Source organism: Clavelina lepadiformis, chromosome 1, assembly GCF_947623445.1.
Source record: "Clavelina lepadiformis chromosome 1, kaClaLepa1.1, whole genome shotgun sequence".
Lineage (NCBI taxonomy): Eukaryota > Metazoa > Chordata > Ascidiacea > Aplousobranchia > Clavelinidae > Clavelina > Clavelina lepadiformis.
In genome coordinates, this window is record NC_135240.1 from 19,214,918 (window position 1) to 19,233,731 (window position 18,814).

Here is an 18,814-nt window from a genome sequence, read left to right on the forward strand (position 1 = left end):
TATAGTGATTGTGAAATATGAAACTGGCAGAAGGCACTTTTGTAATTACCCAATTACCAGTTACGCATTTTGCTTGCTCCGATTAAAAAGATAATTTCAAAATGTAACTTCCCAAGAATTGGTAAGTCCAGTTTAGACACCAAATCAAAATTTAGTATTTATTTGTAAAGAATATTTTTTTGTAAATAGGTATTTTTAAATCTTCTAATACCAAGTAAACTTGACAAAAAATATTTTAGCTTTAATTTTTTAGTTGTATAGTGACACAAACTTGGGTGTAAAGGTAGAAATGGTATAGAAAATAATTCCTTATAATGCTGCTTTAAGATGTTTAAGCTCTCAAAATGTAAGCGTTTTTTTGCTATTTTTATTTAGATAGCAGAGCTAAGCTTTTGAAGGTGTTTTCAAAAATGTATGATTTTTCGCTGGGTGATTTTTGATTTTTATCTTGCAATTGAATGTGTTTAACTTTAAAAGTTTTTTCTTTAAAGAAATTGCTACAAAGTGAGAGCGTGACATAATCAGAAGTTATCATGTTTTCATGTTTGTTTGGTGTTTTACAGACATTAACGAATGTGACATACAAAATCCTTGCAGTCACAACGGAATTTGCACCAATATAAATGGAACTTTTGAATGTTTCTGCAAGTCTGGTTTTCAAGGTGATGGTGAAACCTGCGAAGGTGAGAAATATCTTTTGTGCTCATCAAATGTGGTCATAGAGATGAAATATATATAAAGATGAGATATATTGGATCCACCGCAGACTAACTAGAAGTGTTTGTATTTCAGAAATCAGTTGTACCGCTCCTCCTTCTGTATTCAATGGAAATTTCTTGGATGACGTGCAACAATCTTACAGAATAGGCAGTACAGTTATGTATGAGTGTATAGACGGTTTCACATTTTCATCAGCTGCACAAAGTGTTACTTGTGGAACAGATGGAGAATGGAGTTCTAGCATACCGGAATGTGTTGGTACGTTAGTTTTTTGTAGATTGTACACAATATGATGTAATTAACATAAACATAAGTATGATTGTGAAGTTTATTTTTTCTAACCAGACATCGATGAGTGTGATAATAGATTGTCAATTTGTGCTGAGGAAGCCATTTGTACAAATAGCGATGGTGATTTCATTTGCACATGCAAAGCTGGTTACAGCGGTGATGGATTCAGCTGCACAGGTATATACAACCAGAAACGATGCCTAATAACACCGGACCTAGTTTTAAAATATTATCTGAAATTTATTTGGTACATTACATCCAGAGATCAGATGTCCTCAACTCACAGAACCAAACCACGGAACTCTACGGACATTTGAAAATATTGTTAGCTCTGTTGTTTTATATGATTGCTCCAGTGGATTTACTGTGTCCTATCCACAAGGAACAGAATGCTTACCTAATGGACAGTGGAGCATAACTGATTTGATATGCGAAGGTTTTAATAACACCACTATTGTTTTCTTTAACATATGGTCAATCACGATCCACACCAAATGACCAAAAACGTTATTCTTAGGTTTTTATTATTTTGCATCTTATTGTAGACATTGATGAATGCACCAATCCACCAAACGAAAATTCATGTGACTCACATGCACAATGCACTAATTCAATTGTTAGTTTTCAATGTAACTGTAATATTGGGTATGTTGGAGATGGAGTCTTTTGCGAATGTAAGTTTATTTGGTGATATTCTGTTAAAGTATGACTAACTTTTTTTCGTGGGACAAACAAGCGAAAGCCAAGGTAACAACTCTAGTCAATCTCAGAATAGCACCAAATCCGTTAAAATATGATTGAACTGTGTATATATACTATAGATATGACTCCTTTTCCAGAAATACATTTTTTTAATTTAACTTTGGCTATGTTTCTTCTTTGTTATTGTCCAGTGCATGACTTTTCTCAGATTTTTTGCAATTGTTCTGTAGAAAAATAAACTCTGCATGAAATAAAGCTTGCTTTTTCTGCAGTAATATACTGTGAAGCACTCGAACCACCAGAATTTGGGGTCATGATGCCACCTAGCAGACAAAGATGGCACTTTGATGATAATGTTACATTCTCATGTAATCCTGGTTACCGATTAGTGGGGCCTGAGACATTAGTGTGTCAGGAAAACTTCCTATGGTCAAGTGATCCACCGATATGTGATGGTAAAGAGTGTGTTATTTAAACTGCATTTGTTGATGCAAGCAGCATTTAAGAGGACAATGTACATTTTAGACATCGATGAATGTGCTCCCTTGGTATCTCCGTGTCATCCAAATGCAGAGTGTCGGAACCTACAGGGGACATTCACATGCTCTTGTCGACCTGGATTTGATGGAAATGGAGACAATTGTCAAGGTGGGGAGGCCAAATAACCACCACTCAGATTTTAACAATTTATCAGAGGAGTTTAACACGTTTCTTCTATTTTAGCAATACGATGTCCAGATTTATCAAATCTGGAAAATGGTGTTCAGCAACCTGCTGTGTTATCCACGAATGTGGGAAGTGTAATTACGTTCCAATGTAATCCCGGTTACCAATTTTTCGGGAGTGATGGAGTTGCTTTTCGACGAATGCGATGTGAATTGTCAGGAAGTTGGGACACAAATTTTCTGCAATGTGTCGGTGAGTCAGAAATTTGTAGCAGTGGTTTGGATAAATATCTTTTGCAAATATACTTTTGCATAATGGTAATGACTGCACTACTTTTAGACATTGATGAGTGTAATACTGATCCATGTGACCCAATGGCAACTTGCTTTAACACACTTGGATCATTTACTTGCCAGTGTGACAATGTCTATAGTGGAAACGGATTTAATTGCGAAGGTACAGTTTATAGCTTGTCTTTTCGATTTGCTTGTTGTTCAGTGTTAGGAATGGTTTCAACAATGGTGGGAATAGGAAAGGCTTCAGTTATGTTAGAGTAGTTTGTTAAAGTTTCAGTTACATTTGCAGAAATTGTTTGTGGTAGTCCACCGTTCATAACAAATGGCGTATTCTCTCCTATTTTGGAAACTTATTCTATTCGCACTGAGTTATCGTACACATGTGATGATGGCTACTTTATTGATGGGACGGATTTTGCTATATGTCAATCGGATGGAGTTTGGAGCACTGAGCAGTTTATCTGCCAAGGTAAATGTCATCTCTAGGACTATGAAGAACTATAATGACTGAAGTTTTTATACTGCAGTTTACAGGAAAACTCTGTTATTTAAAATTATTACCATTCATGTTCCAGATATTGACGAATGCCAAACTCCAGACATTTGTGCCCCGAATTCGAAATGTTCCAACACAGTAGGCAGCTATCAATGCAACTGTAATGACGGATATGCTGGAGATGGAAAAATCTCGTGCGAACGTATGTAATTTTAATAAAAAAAATTTAAAAATAGGAAAAATAAAATAATAATTTTTGCGTGCAGGAATCACATGTCGTCAGCTTGAAACTCCCACCAGTGGAACAGTGGAAGCTATATTTGCAACTGAGATTGAATTGATTCCGTACGGTGTTGGAGATGCATTGCTATTTATTTGTGAAAATGGTTACGATATCGTCGGTCGTTCATTATTGGAATGCTTAGAGAATGGGGAATGGTCAAACGCAGTTCCATCATGCAGAGGTCTGTTTCAAATGTAAAATCTCGGACTCTTACCAAGTCTTTCCGCGGGCTGCATTTCGTCACAGCTGATCGAAACCGTGCACTGTTTTGCTTGTTTAAATGCTTTAGTTTAAAATTAATTTTCTTTTTATAGACATTGATGAGTGTGCTGTTGCTTTAAACGATTGTTCGCAATATGCGGAATGCACAAACATGGTAGGAAGCTACACTTGTCAATGCCGTTTAGGTTATTTTGGAGATGGAGTTAGTTGCACCAGTAAGCTGTTCTAGTGTTCTAATTATTTTGCATATTCAAAAATTTATAATAACATTTTCATTCAGCACTATCCTTGCTAATTTCATGTATTATGAAGTTCTTGAAGTTATAATAATCTTTGATTGGGCTGCTCTGTTAAACCCAACACCTGAATAATCCTACCTTCTTCAAATTTTTAACAGTGATGCTCAAGCTCAAACTTAAAATTATCCAAAATGTCAGAATTATTGAGAGGTTTCAATACCTCTTGTGTAGTGTGATTGTTTTACTGTAGGGTAGGGGTAGGTATTTTTTCGTGTTTTCGTTTGTCCTTACTGTAGTTGCTAATCCTACTGTAATCCTTTAACCAGGAATAACATGCAATTTTCCGAGCAACTTGGACGGCAAACTGAGCGTTTTTCCTCAACAACAAACATACGATTTTCCTTCTACCTTGACCTACACATGTCAAGAAAATTACAGGATAGAAGGCCAACCAATAGGAGCACATCTAGTTGCAAGATGTACTGAAAAAGGATCCTGGACACACCAGCCACCGTTTTGCCTTGGTAAATGACTGTTACCCGACAGGCTCTAACTGCTTTTGTTCTGCACTTTATTGCATAATTTGTGGATGTTTTGTAGACATAGACGAATGTTCACTCGGTGACGTATGCCCAGAAGGCTCAACCTGCGAAAACACCGTCGGTGGCTTTACTTGCCCTTGTGTGGAAGGTTATGCTGCAGCTGGACGTATTTGCGAACGTGAGTAATCAAGGCTTCTAAAGGCATTGGGGCAACAGGGAACAAATAAATGCAGTTTGTAGGTTAATGCATTACTGTTGAAACCCGCCGCTTTATAGATGGTGATATAATTTTTGACAAAAACAGATCTTTTCTTATGTATTAAAAAATCCACTGCTGTTTGTTTTCTCAGAATCTAAGTCTCGCATCAGGTTCTTTAGTATTATCTGTCTATCCCTCAATTTGTTATATTTTATTGTTTTTTGAACCATTTTCTGTGATATAGGTATCATGTGTCCAACTCGTTCCGCTCCTGTCAACGGGAAAGCAGCAAGTGATGCTGCGATACCCTATAAGCTCGGAGATATTGTCAAGTATTCCTGTGACGACGGCTTCCTTTTGCAAGGAAGTGATAAATCGGAGTGCGCCCAAGACGGTGAATGGTCATCACTCGTACCAAAGTGTGTTGGTGAGTTGCCTATTTTTTTAACTTAAGAACTTCGCTTGCAATTGATTTTTGTCTAAATTTGGTAATTTGAGAATTTCTTTTAAACGGCAAAGGAATGTAGCCTTGACATGTTTGTTATGGTTAAAACTCATTGTTTCAACAGATGTTAATGAATGCGATGAAGATCCTTGCCACATTCACGCTTTCTGTGATAACTCTCTTGGAAGTTTTGCTTGCGTCTGCAACATACACTATACCGGCGACGGATTTGTCTGCGATCGTACGATTTATGACAATAACCTAACAAAAACATGGAAAAGATGCTAATGATGATAATAATGGTTTTGAATGTTTCCATTTCACACTGTCATGACATTTCAAAGGTTAATATTCTCTATATATTTAACAGGAATTGAATGTCCACAGCCTATTCCTCCTCACAGTTTTGGCTCTATTTCGAATCCGACTCAAAGCGGATGGTTTGTTGGAGATGACGTAGAGTACTTCTGCGGCGATGGTTATGTTTTAGTTGGGACTGCCAGAGCCGTTTGTATGGCAACTGGCCTATGGTCTACCCCAACACCTACGTGCAGAAGTTAGTTCACGTGAAAAAATTAGTTCGCATGTATAACATTTATGTTGTTATATACTACACGCAGTGCTCTGTACAGCAGTTTACTTTGCCTTTAATTCGTAGACGTTGACGAATGCGTTGAAAGTCTCCAGTTTCCCTGCCATGAAAGGGCAACCTGTACAGACACCGAAGGAAGTTTCAATTGTATTTGCAATGATGGCTACACCGGATCTGGCACGGCATGCAGAGGTGAATAGACCGTATACTATTTTCAACACCATACTTTGAAGTTAAATAAAAGTAATTTACTTTCCAACCCCAAAATTGCTATTGTGTGAAAATAACATAACTCTTCGTTTAGAACTTGAGTTATTTCACTTGAACATAACAGATATAAGCTTTCATGACCTTTTTTTATTGCCAGCCGGATTAAAAATTTTTGTTTCTGCTCGTTAAAATCGAAATAGGCGAAGCCCAAAAACTTTACTCTTTCATGTTTCAAAAGCCAGCCTTCTAAACAAAATAAGTTCTGGTATTTCTTCCTGCAGTAATTTTTGTTTGCAATAAAAGAGGTGTAATACTGTGCTATTATGTTTAAAAAGTATAATGCCCACACCAATATTTTGCTAAAAGTGAATAATCAAACGCTTTGTTAATTCAATGGTGACGTTTTGACCTGTGTGCGTTTGAAGACGGTTAATCAGAATGTTTAACGAACCTTTAAAGCTATTGTTTCGGAGAAACTACCGGAACCAGGACCTAATCTGTTGAATTGTTCTGAAACCAAACTGATTTTGAAACCATTGCAAATTTCATCGACTTGTTTTGAAATGAAGTTAGCAAACCCATTCTGTACAATTTGAAAGTGTCAAAAAATGTTTGCTTTGTTATTAAGTTTGTCAACCCTTGTATATTCAAATATCGCAAATAGAAATTTTGGTGGACCATGGAGTGTTTCCATCGCAAAACGTTTTTATATTTTCTGGATTTACGGAAAATTTTAATTGGAATAAATTGACATTTAAAAAAGGTATTGAAGTTGCAAAAAAATTTACATATGACTTTTAAATAACTTTTAAAGAAGATTATGCTGCTTTACATAAAATGCACAATTATTTTAAGAAGTAAATAATTTTGTATTTATAACAAGTTGCTGAATATTTTTCAATATTTTTACATACAATACCTTTCTAATAGATTGGATCAATTTAAAAATATGTTAATACAAAACCGAAACAATTATTGGAGTTTATTATTTGTAATAGCTTATAATGTTGTACTCACTTGTAATGCTCTTTTTTACTGTAATATGGCTGCACTAGATATAGTATTGCATGGAGCCCATATTACTTAATCTAAAATCTAAATTATATGGTTTTTTTTCTTGATTCTGAATAAACGAACTTTTTGTTATATTTTGAATGCAAATAATGAGAGCTACCTAGAATATCTAAAATATTAACAGAACAGTAGAGAACACACACATCCACTAGTTGCAAAGTGCAGTCATTAACATGGGTTAAGGGCTGTTTTTAAAAGCTGTTGTTGCGAGTTGTCAAATGGCCAATTTTTAAACGGTCGGGGTGTGAAAAAGTCAAAGTAGTTTTAAAAATTTATTTCAGGTAACGGCGAGAGTTATGAAGTGAAACATGCGTGGATATATGAAATACTATATTATATGACAAATTCGTTTTAGCGTTGCACTTTGACTAGTTGTTAAGCATAAACTTCAAATGTGTTTGTTATTGTTTGTGATAGCTATTCGGTGCACCCCACCTACGACTGACGATATCCTGAGTTATCGACTGTCCGATAGATTCACTACTGTTGGTACCGTAATATCCTATCAATGTGCTGATGGTTATCGCTTGGTTGGAGCATCATCAGCGCAATGCCTTGTTACTGAGCAGTGGTCGACTGGTATTCCCACCTGCATTGGTCAGTATTTACAAAGTCAAGTTAGTTACAGCTTATGACACTAACTTTTATAAATTAAGCTCATCTGCAAGAAACTTAAATGTGTTTTGGTATTGATGAAACTTGATTGCTTCTCAAATATACCAATAACTAAGTAAATAAAATGCAGACATTAACGAATGCGAAAAAGGGACTCCATGCGGCCCCAATGCCGACTGCACCAACGTCGATGGTGAATTTGAGTGCGCTTGCAGAGAGGGATATGTGCACAATGGGATTGGATGTGAACGTATGTAGAAACATTTTAATGACATTTTCAGCTACTAAGCAGAATTATATTGAACTTGTAAAATAGCGCGTGCTTTACTCCAATTCATTGTCTGCTTGTGCACAGAAATACGATGTATTCCACCTCGCCTCGACAATATTCTTCAAAGTGACCCACCATTCGACAGCAAAGATATTTGGGTGGTTGGAGATACGGTGGTATATTTCTGTGTTGATGGTTACATGCAACCATCGCTCTCGACTGCAGAATGTTTATCGACAGGAATATGGTCAATTACTCCACCCATTTGCACAGGTATTTTTTCACAGTTTTCTATTCATTAACTGGTGACTGTTGCTTCCCCAGCTACTGTAGCTGTTGTACGAATGCAGTTAATTTCTGCAGATATCAACGAGTGTGATGAGCAGCCAACCCCTTGCGATGTCAACGCTCACTGTGATAACGTGGTGGGAAGTTTCATTTGTACTTGTAATGTTGGATATAATGGAGATGGAAAGAATTGTCAAGGTATAAATTATTTTGTACACGTAGTTTGTTGAAACTTATCTTGAATAAGACAAAGACAGGCTTTCCGTTTTTTGTGTATTATTTTTATTTATAAATTGCGTGAAATGTCATTTATTTCTGTGACAGAAATCTTCTGTCCTGATCTTCCCTCTCCTGCTCCACTTGGAAGCATCTCACCGGATCAATCGATGTGGAGAGTAAATGAGAAAGCGATATATAATTGTAAAACAGGATACCAGATTTATGGCAACAACTATCTCATCTGTCTCATCACGGGCGAGTGGTCACGTGACCCATTAGTTTGCGAAGGTGGAGTAGTGTTAACTTGTATAATTTGTGTAATATTGTTAAATTTTACTACTTTGTGTAACTTTTTTCGGCACAGACGTAAATGAATGTCTTACAAGTTTCCCGTGCGATGTTCACGCATCATGTGATAACACTATCGGCGGTTACACTTGCACATGCAGTGAAGACTACATTGGTGATGGAAAAACGTGCACTAGTAAGTATTCTACGTTTGCATTAAAAACGAAATCGAGTAATCTGCGTATAATTTAGCATGACTAAATGACCAATTTTGATGTATATTTCAGGACGAACTTGCGATGTTCTTCGTGAAATTGACAATGGGTTTTTCAATCCTCAACCTCCTTACTACGTCAACACTGTTGCGTCATTTGTGTGTGCACAGGGATGGGCAATCGATGGTTCCAGTTCACTTACATGCACAAGAACTGGTTGGTCGGATTCGCAGCCAACATGCATTAGTGAGTGCCTCATCTACAGACTAGTATTCTACATTTACATTAAAATTTGCAAAATTGAATGCAGAGATATTACTTATATGCTTCCACAGGCATAAACGAGTGTTTGACAAATCCATGCGACGAAAATGCGGAATGTATAGACACGAGTGGAAGTTTCATGTGCAAATGTAACGAAGGCTACCAGAAGTTTGGTCAATTCTGTGAAGGTGAAGTTAAAACCTCAGTTGTCCTTTGAAACCAATCTTTTTTCAAATGATTTACTTTCGTGGAAAACTTTGCGATGGCTGATTCATTTAATACAAGCTTTATTTTAATAAATCAGAAATACGTTGTGGTATGCCACCAAGCACACGTCACGGTTCCTATGCTGGTGAATCCGATTCATCCGCTATTTACCGTATATCACAAGAAGTAACCTATACATGTAATGCATATTATGAAATATCTGGACAAAATCCTATTTTCTGTTTGCCGTCTGGAGAATGGTCACATGATGCACCAAACTGCGTTGGTTAGTAAAATTTCATCAATATCTTAGCTTGGTACTTGTGATATTATTCATTCCAGCACAATCCATAATTGCTAAGTTTACCGTCTAGGATTGTAATAATGGGTATTCATGTACTTTTACTCTGTTTCGTGTCACAGGCGCTCCTTTTTTCATAGCTGTCCCCAAACAGTTCTTGAAGCTAAAATAGTCATTAGATATTCATCCTTAACAGATATCAACGAATGTCAGCAAGATCTGTGTGGTCCTAATACTGACTGTGAAAATACAATAGGCGGATTTTTTTGCCGTTGTAAAGAAGGATTTTATCTGAATGACTTGGAAATTTGTGAAGGTAATTTGATGAAGAAAATGCATGCTTTTCAATGTAGTGCTTTGTTTGCTTTCATTTATCTTCAATATGTTCCTTTATTGTGTAAGTATGTATGTGTGTACGTATGCAAACATTTTATATGGCTGTATGTTACTCGTACGTTTTATTGAAATCTGTTTTTGTTCTTTAATTTCGTGTATTTTTAGAAATTACCTGCCCCAAACCCCTTGTCCATTCCCAAACAACATACATTGACTTGGTGAGAGATTCGTACGACATCGGTGCTATCTTGCAATACAACTGCTATCCAGGGTATAACATTTTTTCTTCACCTACAACATTGACATGTACGAAAAGTGGAAGCTGGTCAGCAGCGCCTCCGGTTTGTACAGGTGAATACTAGAAACTCAACTTTTAAAGCAAAAAGAATTATTGTAATCATTTCATCAACAAACGTTTGTGAAACACTATTTATTTTGACAAATTATTTAGTATTTCTTTTGCAATACCTCAGATGTCGATGAATGTGAAGGCACACCTTGCCCTGAAAATTCAGCTTGCACTAACGCCAGAGGTTCTTTCCAGTGTATGTGTAACAATGGATATATGAAAGACGGGGAAATTTGCAAAAGTAAATACGATTATTAACTTAAAGTTCTTAAATATTTTTGATGTAGGCTGTCAATTGCTCAAATCTCAACTTCAGTTGTTATCTCATTGGGTTTTATCGAGTTCAGGTGAAACCAATGGAAGTTTTAATAAAGATATTGGATTTATCAGATTTTGTTTGCTAGAAATTGAATGCGAGCAACTGCAAGCGCCCGGGAACGGTGCTATAACGTCAAGAAGGAAAGATAACTATTATGTGAACGATGAAGTATACTTTGCTTGCAACCGAGGTTATCGCTTGAATAGTGTGAATAATTTTATCAAGTGTGGAAGGAACGGAGAATGGTCAGACGATGTACCAACCTGTGATGGTAAACAAGAAAATAAAAATTTGGTTTATGAGTAATTTATGCGTTTGTTTTAATATGTTTATTGTTATTAATTATTTTTTATTAATATGGTCAAATTCCCTTAAGTTTTTTACATATAAACTCTATTTTCTGTAGATATTGATGAATGTGCCAGCGAGTCTACAAATCCTTGTAATCAGCAAGCTACTTGCGACAACACAGATGGAAGCTACAGTTGCACCTGCAATGATGGTTACACTGGAAATGGAATATCTTGCACGCGTAAGCACTAGTTTTAGTGTACTTGGATATTATGTTTAATCTTAGGTCCATTTATAATTTTAATTTTTTGCCTTGTTTCTCTTCTCACACACTTGTAACGTGCAGAAATCATGTGCTACACTGAATCGCTTTCAATAAACGTAAATGGGCCTCCTGCATTAACCCGCGTTATACCTGGGAAAAGTGTCACTTACTCATGCGAACAAGGATTTGAAACTAACGATGAAACAACACTCATTTGCCTTTCATCTGGAGAACTTTCCGACTCACCACCAGTTTGCAAAGGTATCGCTCGTCACACAATTGCTGGTGTAATCTGTGATAATGAAATAGAGTTAACTGTACGCTAGCAATATAGTGCAATCGTGTATTTTTGAATAATAAATTTAAACATTCAGACACAAACGAGTGCAGCCAGCCCAGTCCCTGCGATTCCAATGCAGTGTGTATCAATCAGATTGGAACTTTTGATTGTTCTTGCAAGTTTGGATTTGAAGGAAATGGAATATCTTGTTCTTGTAAGTGGTCTCTGTTGAAAATTAGAACGCAAATTTAAACTGATGCTTTGTTGCCAACTTTAACGGATGATTCATCAATTGTTAGTGATAACTTGTGAGGAAAGTGCAATCGTGGATTACGAACTTCGGGTTCTTGAGGGCACCGGACCCTACAAAGTGGGTAACAGGGTCCTGCTGCAATGTCAGCAAGGTTATAGGAACGTCGGAACACTTTCAACAACGTGCTCAGTTGATGGGACTTGGTCTCAGTCTCTTCCTGTTTGTGTCGGTATGTTGTGATTTTTTACTATCTGTTTAAAACATAAGCTTTGTTCCTGAAGTTCATTGGAATATACAGGATATCTACTCAATTTTGCGTTTGTAATAGACGTTGATGAATGCAGTGAGAGTGGTGATTTTCCGTGTAGTCCTTTCGCGGATTGTATCAATGAAAGTGGTGGATATTCTTGCACTTGCGGGGCTGGATACAGCGGTGACGGTCTTGAGTGCTTCCGTAAGTTTGTTGTGTGTAGCATTGCTATACTGCATGTTGTAACTTGTAACATATATTTAGTTCTCCTCGTGTTGTCGTCTATTCTATCATATATGTTTCGTGTATTTATTTATGTAAATACTTGTATAGGTGTGGAGTGCGAAACACCAGACTTCCCATTCAATGGATTTATTTCAAATCCAAGAGAAGGTAGTTGGCTGGTTGGTGAGAGACTGATCTATTCATGTAACAATGGTTATATGATCAAAGGCAGTGATTCCATTAACTGTCTCAGCGCTGGAGGATGGTCTGCTCCTCCTCCTATGTGTGAAGGTAAAGAACAAACTTCCATACAAATCTTTGTTTTTAAGGAATAACTTCTCTTTTGTGCTGATGCAGCGGTTTTTACTCGTGTTTTTTAGATGTTAATGAGTGCGAGGAAAATTTGGATTTCCGATGCCACCCACTTTCAAATTGTGTCAATGCAATAGGAAGTTATCTTTGTGAATGCCAAGCTGGTTATATAGCTGACGGTGAAGAATGCAGACGTAAGTATCGCTTGCATAAGTTAAACTGTAACATGTAAATTATGATGGTTGTAAAGAAGTTAGGATGCTGGTTCTAAACCTGAAAATATTCTTACCCACGAGCACGAAGTGCGCAGGGTCCAGCAAATACTTTTGTTGGGGTGACGATTTTGCATCAGTTTTGTTCGTTTATGAGAAAGGCATAAGGTACAGAGTGATTGAGTTTTATTTGTGATCGCAAATTCGAGCGGGTTTACGGCAAGTTTACTTGTCTTGTTTTCATTTTTGCTATGATTTTTAGAATTCCGTAATTTTTGTGATCATACAATAGGGAAGTACACAATTTATCACTTTGCTTATGTTTTCCTTGCTCAACGGAGGAAGACACTGCTACAGTGTAAACTTTACATAAATTTGCGAACTGAACTCCCCTAAATGATTTCCGACACATGAATTTCCGTCCAACTTTTATATTTTCCTCCATCTTGAGGTCTTTCCATAGAAAATGGATAAATTGTACTACAGTATAGAGCTTTTGTTAATGTTGTGTCTATAGCGTTAGTTCCATATTAGCTACTACGCAACATTTGTAAGTCGTAAATCATTTACTGCAGGTCTTCAGTGCTCACCTCCAAGGGTGGCGCCCCCATTATCATACACCCCATCGAACAGTGCACTGGTTGTTGGCACTACGATTATATACAAGTGCAGACCAGGCTATCTTCTGCTTGGAGAGCCAAACGTCGCTTGTCTCGATACGGGTGATTGGTCATCACCTCCTCCGACTTGCACAGGTTAGTTGAAATTCATCAACCTTCACTAATACACTTGTGTCAATGAGAAGTATCGGAATTATGAAAAATTCCAATTATTTTATGCTTTTGTTGACTGTCTTCAGATATTGATGAATGCGGTGACTCAGACGTTTGCGGGCAAAATAGCGTATGCACAAACACGGTCGGTTCATTTAATTGCCAATGCCAATCTGATTACGTTAACTACGGTCATGGATGTGAAGGTATTTTATTAACTATAACATTGATATACAGTAAAATGCGATTTGTGGTGCAAAAACTGCCAATAAAAATACACATTCGCTTTCAAAGTTCAAAAGAGAAAGTATACAATTCCAACTAGCGGTAATAAATTTAATTTTTTTAACGTAGCGATACAGTGCTTTCCTGTTGCGCCTCCAACGCACGGATCGATTGCATCCAACCCTGTTCCCACAGAGTTTGTGGTTGGTCAGGTTGTAGTGTTCACCTGTGATGCTGGCTACAAGTTAGAGGGCAACCCGTCAATTTCTTGCCTCGCGGACCAGTCTTGGTCAAACCCAGTGCCGAAGTGCTCAGGTATAGGCTTAAGCCTTAAAAGCTAATGGTAGCGTTATTTGGTCATCAGTCATCACAATAATGATAATTGTTATAGGCTTGTGACACTATTGTTACAGATATTGATGAATGTAATGAACCAATTAGTCCTTGCGACACCAATGCTCGTTGTAGCAATTTGATAGGAAGTTATCGCTGCACTTGCAACGATGGGTATAGGCCAAATGGGAAAGATTGTGTAGGTGAGTGCAATCCGTCGGTACCATCATGGCCATGTTATAAGGATGTGCAATATAGAATACTAAATTATTCTAGAATATTCCGGAATAGTTCAGAATTTCGAATTTTTTTTGGAATATTTTAAAAGTAATTTTATTTTTTATTCGTTTTTCCAGTAGGTTCATAAAGTTATTAATGCCTCGAGTAAGATAACAACTGTCAGATTGACATGATGCTATAGTTTAATTCACAACTATTAACGCGTGAATCGCTACGTTGGTTTTGAAATATGAAATCATAAACGATAACAAAAACGTCTGCGACTCGAAGTAAAAACGCTTAATCATAAACAAATCCGTTTCTAGGATTGGACAAGTATCTACAAAACTAGATTCGAAATTTTTGTCATTCCATTGTTTAAAACTCGTTTAAATGTAGAATGTGCATTCTTGGGCATGCATGCATTATTGCGCTAGATAAGCGCTTTTCAGCGTGTGTTAACGACAATTGCTTTGGATTCTTTTTGAACGTAACTTAACCAGTTCATCCTCATTTAAATGCGTGTTAAGTTTTTATTGATAATGATAAAAAGCGACATTAGCTTAACACTTGACTAGAAAAATAAAGAAATTGGGCCGATACATATTAATAATCTAATTTATAGCTATATCAACGTGTTTATATTTATTTCTGTGACAGAAATCTTCTGTCCTGATCTTCCCTCTCCTGCTCCACTTGGAAGCATCTCACCGGATCAATCGATGTGGAGAGTAAATGAGAAAGCGATATATAATTGTAAAACAGGATACCAGGTTTATGGCAACAACTATCTCATCTGTCTCATCACGGGCGAGTGGTCACGTGACCCATTAGTTTGCGAAGGTGGAGTAGTGTTAACTTGTATAATTTGTGTAATATTGTTAAATTTTACTACTTTGTGTAACTTTTTTCGGCACAGACGTAAATGAATGTCTTACAAGTTTCCCGTGCGATGTTCACGCATCATGTGATAACACTATCGGCGGTTACACTTGCACATGCAGTGAAGACTACATTGGTGATGGAGAAACGTGCACTAGTAAGTATTCTACGTTTGCATTAAAAACGAAATCGAGTAATCTGAGTATAATTTAGCATGACTAAATGACCAATTTTGATGTATATTTCAGGACGAACTTGCGATGTTCTTCGTGAAATTGACAATGGGTTTTTCAATCCTCAACCTCCTTACTACGTCAACACTGTTGCGTCATTTGTGTGCGCACAGGGATGGGCAATCGATGGTTCCAGTTCACTTACATGCACAAGAACTGGTTGGTCGGATTCGCAGCCAACATGCATTAGTGAGTGCTTCATCTACAGACTAGTATTCTACATTTACGTTAAAATTTGCAAAATAAAATGCAGAGATATTACTTATATGCTTCCACAGACATAAACGAGTGTTTGACAAATCCATGCGACGAAAATGCGGAATGTATAGACACGAGTGGAAGTTTCATGTGCAAATGTAACGAAGGCTACCAGAAGTTTGGTCAATTCTGTGAAGGTACAGCTTGTTACTGTTTTAAATGGCTGCTTTGAAAGCGACCCAGACACCATCTTTAAGCCCTGAAACTGTAATTGAACAAACTGCATACCAACGCGATCAGAAATTAACAACACTTTTTTGAAGCTATTCGCTGTGGAAGGCCACCAAGCATTCGTCATGGCAGCTATCCTCTGGAATCAAGTTCTTCCATTACTTACGCTATTGGCGAAGAAGTCATTTATACATGCAATAAATTTTTTAAAATTTCCGGGCAAAATCCTATTCAATGCCTACCGTCTGGAGAATGGTCGCACGATTCAACAGCCTGTGTTGGTATGAAGTGTTTCGGTTTTTGGCATTTTGTTATGCTGGTTAACATTTAGTACGTCGTTAAGTACATTATATGTTCGTTCGGGACTCACTTGTTTGTTGACGTGGTTGAATACAACCACACTAATGGAATTTGTGAGTTTTAAAATCCTGTTTTGTCTTGATTTTAGATATCAACGAATGCATAGAAGGAGACCCCTGTGGAACAAATGCGGATTGTGATAACCAAATGAGGGGATATTTCTGTACATGCCGGCAAGGATATTTCCTGAATGATTTGAATTTGTGTCAAGGTATTTGCAAGCTGTTTTTGAACTAATTACAACATCAATTTAATTCGTTATCGCTGTTGTGACGCATTTGTACAAAATATATAATAAACTGATGCAATAAGTACATCAAAAGCATAGATTTGCATAAGGCACTTTCATTACAAGCAATAAAAAATTACATCACGTTTGAGTGATAGACGTTTTAATTAGTTATTAGAACATAATGTATAGGCCTAGCGATAACAATAGAGTTGTAAGATGTAGCCTAGTTTTGTTGCAGATATTAAGATGACCCGAAGACGAGTTCAATGACGAGATAATGAGAAATAGAATAAACAAAATCATTGAATAGAATATTTATTTGTAAAATGCTTTGTTCAGAAATCACCTGCCCACGGCCTTTCGTAAACGCTGAAACAACGTTCATTGATATGGTGAAAGACTCTTACCCTATTGGTGCTGTGGTTAACTACGTGTGCCGCCCAGGATACAAATTTTTTGCTTCCACGACCAGCATCACGTGCGAGGGATCCGGTACTTGGTCATTGGAAACCCCCCCAGCTTGCACAGGTTTCACAACTTCATCTATTTAAGACAAAAAAACTTAAACCATGAATGTAAAACACAGAAAAAAACTTACATGATCAATTTCCTCAGACATTGATGAGTGTCAGGACAACCCATGTCCTGAAAATTCAGTTTGCGCGGACGCTAAAGGATCCTTCGAGTGCTTTTGTAACAACGGATATGTTATGGACAGTGGAACATGCAAAAGTAAGCGTTATTTTATTTCACTAAGCGATCAATACCAGGGGCTTTGGTTTTGTATCAGCTTTTGTTAAGTATACGTGTCATGTCAGGAATCGAGTGCCGGCAAATACAAGAGCTCGAAAATGGCAATTTCGCTTCAAAAGATCACTACTATGTGAATGACAGAATTTTCTTTACCTGCCAACGAGGATATCGCTTGAATCGTCTCAACCACTTAATTACTTGTAACCTGGATGGGGAATGGTCTGACACAATCCCAGCCTGTAATGGTAGGTGTTAATAGTAGAAATTTTCGTCATTACAAAGATACTCTTCGTTTTTTTTGGGGGGCGGGGAAAATTAAGTTTCGAGGAGGAAAAAGATATTTTACCGCTTTTATAGTTCTCGTGTCAATGTCAAACACCAGCTTGACTAAACTGTTGACTTTAAATGGTAATTGATATTTTATGTTTATTTTATTAGATATTGATGAATGTGCCAGCGAGTCTACAAATCCTTGTAATCAGCAAGCTACTTGCGACAACTCAGACGGAAGCTACAGTTGCACCTGCAATGATGGTTACACTGGAAATGGAATATCTTGCACGCGTGCGTTCTATCAGTGCATACATAGCTCCAAAAATACAGTACTTCAAGTATTTTTCAATTGAATAAACCGCACCACTTTTTTCTCACTCCGAAATAAGTCAATCAACGATTCGCAGAGATCATGTGCTACACTGAATCTACAAATTTGAACGTAAATGGTCCTCCTGCATTGACAAGAGTCACGCCAGGAAACGGTGTCACGTACTCGTGCAAAGAAGGATATGACACTAACGATGAAAAAACCATCACCTGCACTTTGACTGGAGAATTTTCCGACCCTCCGCCAGTGTGTACAGGTGGGTAAACTAAAACTCTGAGCCAACAATTACGAGTGTCCTACTCTAACTTTCTTGATGGGGACGCATTTGTTGTACAGATGTCGACGAATGCCAACGAGCCAATGACTGTGATCTTAACGCCTCTTGCTCAAACCGCATTGGATCTTACCATTGCTCTTGCAATAACGGATACGTTGGTGACGGCGTCAGCTGCTCATGTAAGTTGTTTAAATTGAAAATATTCTGAAACGCTCATGAATTAACTTTTATGACGAAAACTGTGCATCGACTGGGTCACAGTAAATAATTAATCCTTTTCACTGAAAATACAACAGTACTCGAATGTGATGATGTAACTGATCCGGATAATGGCGCTCTTATATCCACCACAACCGAATATGTCTTGGGAACAACCATATCTTATCGCTGTAATGAAGGATATTTCAACATTCTTGGTTCACTCACGGCCACATGCCTACGTTCTGGATGGTCATCGCCACCACCAGTATGCGTAGGTCAGTTAATTTCAGGAATTATGGCCTATCAAAAACTTGCTTAGTCTTAACAAATTAAAATCAAGCATAAAGTTTAAAACTATTTTAGACATCAATGAGTGCTTGGGTAGCGGCGTCCGAAGATGTTCGCCTTTTGCTGACTGCACAAATACGGACGGGGGTCACCTGTGTTCATGTCGGGATGGGTTTACAGGAGATGGCACTGAATGTACTCGTAAGTTGAACAAAGTTTTTATATACCGTTTAGGTAAACCAAACCCTTTAAAAAAAATTTAATTAAC

At 37.3% G+C, this 18,814-nt stretch overlaps 1 protein-coding gene across 1 annotated transcript in view; it reads left to right on the plus strand.

The window, feature by feature from the left end:
• Positions 1 to 18,814, plus strand: part of LOC143444282 (uncharacterized) — a 44,669-nt gene that overhangs the window by 11,448 nt on the left and 14,407 nt on the right. The window contains exons 33-89 of the mRNA XM_076943472.1: positions 564 to 683; positions 793 to 978; positions 1,066 to 1,188; positions 1,274 to 1,447; positions 1,557 to 1,685; positions 1,986 to 2,168; positions 2,239 to 2,361; positions 2,437 to 2,631; positions 2,719 to 2,835; positions 2,965 to 3,144; positions 3,251 to 3,373; positions 3,438 to 3,635; positions 3,769 to 3,891; positions 4,242 to 4,439; positions 4,516 to 4,635; positions 4,901 to 5,083; positions 5,226 to 5,342; positions 5,472 to 5,657; positions 5,760 to 5,885; positions 7,395 to 7,574; positions 7,723 to 7,842; positions 7,948 to 8,136; positions 8,227 to 8,349; positions 8,476 to 8,658; positions 8,735 to 8,854; positions 8,946 to 9,119; positions 9,209 to 9,325; positions 9,442 to 9,630; positions 9,842 to 9,961; positions 10,147 to 10,332; positions 10,455 to 10,571; positions 10,735 to 10,920; positions 11,056 to 11,181; positions 11,287 to 11,466; positions 11,580 to 11,699; positions 11,785 to 11,967; positions 12,067 to 12,192; positions 12,322 to 12,504; positions 12,594 to 12,719; positions 13,313 to 13,492; positions 13,597 to 13,716; positions 13,865 to 14,050; positions 14,149 to 14,271; positions 14,948 to 15,130; positions 15,207 to 15,326; positions 15,418 to 15,591; positions 15,681 to 15,797; positions 15,924 to 16,112; positions 16,280 to 16,402; positions 16,763 to 16,951; positions 17,039 to 17,155; positions 17,242 to 17,421; positions 17,615 to 17,740; positions 17,857 to 18,036; positions 18,117 to 18,236; positions 18,354 to 18,533; positions 18,622 to 18,747. Coding sequence (XP_076799587.1) covers positions 564 to 683; positions 793 to 978; positions 1,066 to 1,188; positions 1,274 to 1,447; positions 1,557 to 1,685; positions 1,986 to 2,168; positions 2,239 to 2,361; positions 2,437 to 2,631; positions 2,719 to 2,835; positions 2,965 to 3,144; positions 3,251 to 3,373; positions 3,438 to 3,635; positions 3,769 to 3,891; positions 4,242 to 4,439; positions 4,516 to 4,635; positions 4,901 to 5,083; positions 5,226 to 5,342; positions 5,472 to 5,657; positions 5,760 to 5,885; positions 7,395 to 7,574; positions 7,723 to 7,842; positions 7,948 to 8,136; positions 8,227 to 8,349; positions 8,476 to 8,658; positions 8,735 to 8,854; positions 8,946 to 9,119; positions 9,209 to 9,325; positions 9,442 to 9,630; positions 9,842 to 9,961; positions 10,147 to 10,332; positions 10,455 to 10,571; positions 10,735 to 10,920; positions 11,056 to 11,181; positions 11,287 to 11,466; positions 11,580 to 11,699; positions 11,785 to 11,967; positions 12,067 to 12,192; positions 12,322 to 12,504; positions 12,594 to 12,719; positions 13,313 to 13,492; positions 13,597 to 13,716; positions 13,865 to 14,050; positions 14,149 to 14,271; positions 14,948 to 15,130; positions 15,207 to 15,326; positions 15,418 to 15,591; positions 15,681 to 15,797; positions 15,924 to 16,112; positions 16,280 to 16,402; positions 16,763 to 16,951; positions 17,039 to 17,155; positions 17,242 to 17,421; positions 17,615 to 17,740; positions 17,857 to 18,036; positions 18,117 to 18,236; positions 18,354 to 18,533; positions 18,622 to 18,747 — 8,685 coding nt within the window. The remainder of the gene's footprint in view (positions 1 to 563; positions 684 to 792; positions 979 to 1,065; positions 1,189 to 1,273; positions 1,448 to 1,556; positions 1,686 to 1,985; positions 2,169 to 2,238; positions 2,362 to 2,436; positions 2,632 to 2,718; positions 2,836 to 2,964; positions 3,145 to 3,250; positions 3,374 to 3,437; positions 3,636 to 3,768; positions 3,892 to 4,241; positions 4,440 to 4,515; positions 4,636 to 4,900; positions 5,084 to 5,225; positions 5,343 to 5,471; positions 5,658 to 5,759; positions 5,886 to 7,394; positions 7,575 to 7,722; positions 7,843 to 7,947; positions 8,137 to 8,226; positions 8,350 to 8,475; positions 8,659 to 8,734; positions 8,855 to 8,945; positions 9,120 to 9,208; positions 9,326 to 9,441; positions 9,631 to 9,841; positions 9,962 to 10,146; positions 10,333 to 10,454; positions 10,572 to 10,734; positions 10,921 to 11,055; positions 11,182 to 11,286; positions 11,467 to 11,579; positions 11,700 to 11,784; positions 11,968 to 12,066; positions 12,193 to 12,321; positions 12,505 to 12,593; positions 12,720 to 13,312; positions 13,493 to 13,596; positions 13,717 to 13,864; positions 14,051 to 14,148; positions 14,272 to 14,947; positions 15,131 to 15,206; positions 15,327 to 15,417; positions 15,592 to 15,680; positions 15,798 to 15,923; positions 16,113 to 16,279; positions 16,403 to 16,762; positions 16,952 to 17,038; positions 17,156 to 17,241; positions 17,422 to 17,614; positions 17,741 to 17,856; positions 18,037 to 18,116; positions 18,237 to 18,353; positions 18,534 to 18,621; positions 18,748 to 18,814) is intronic.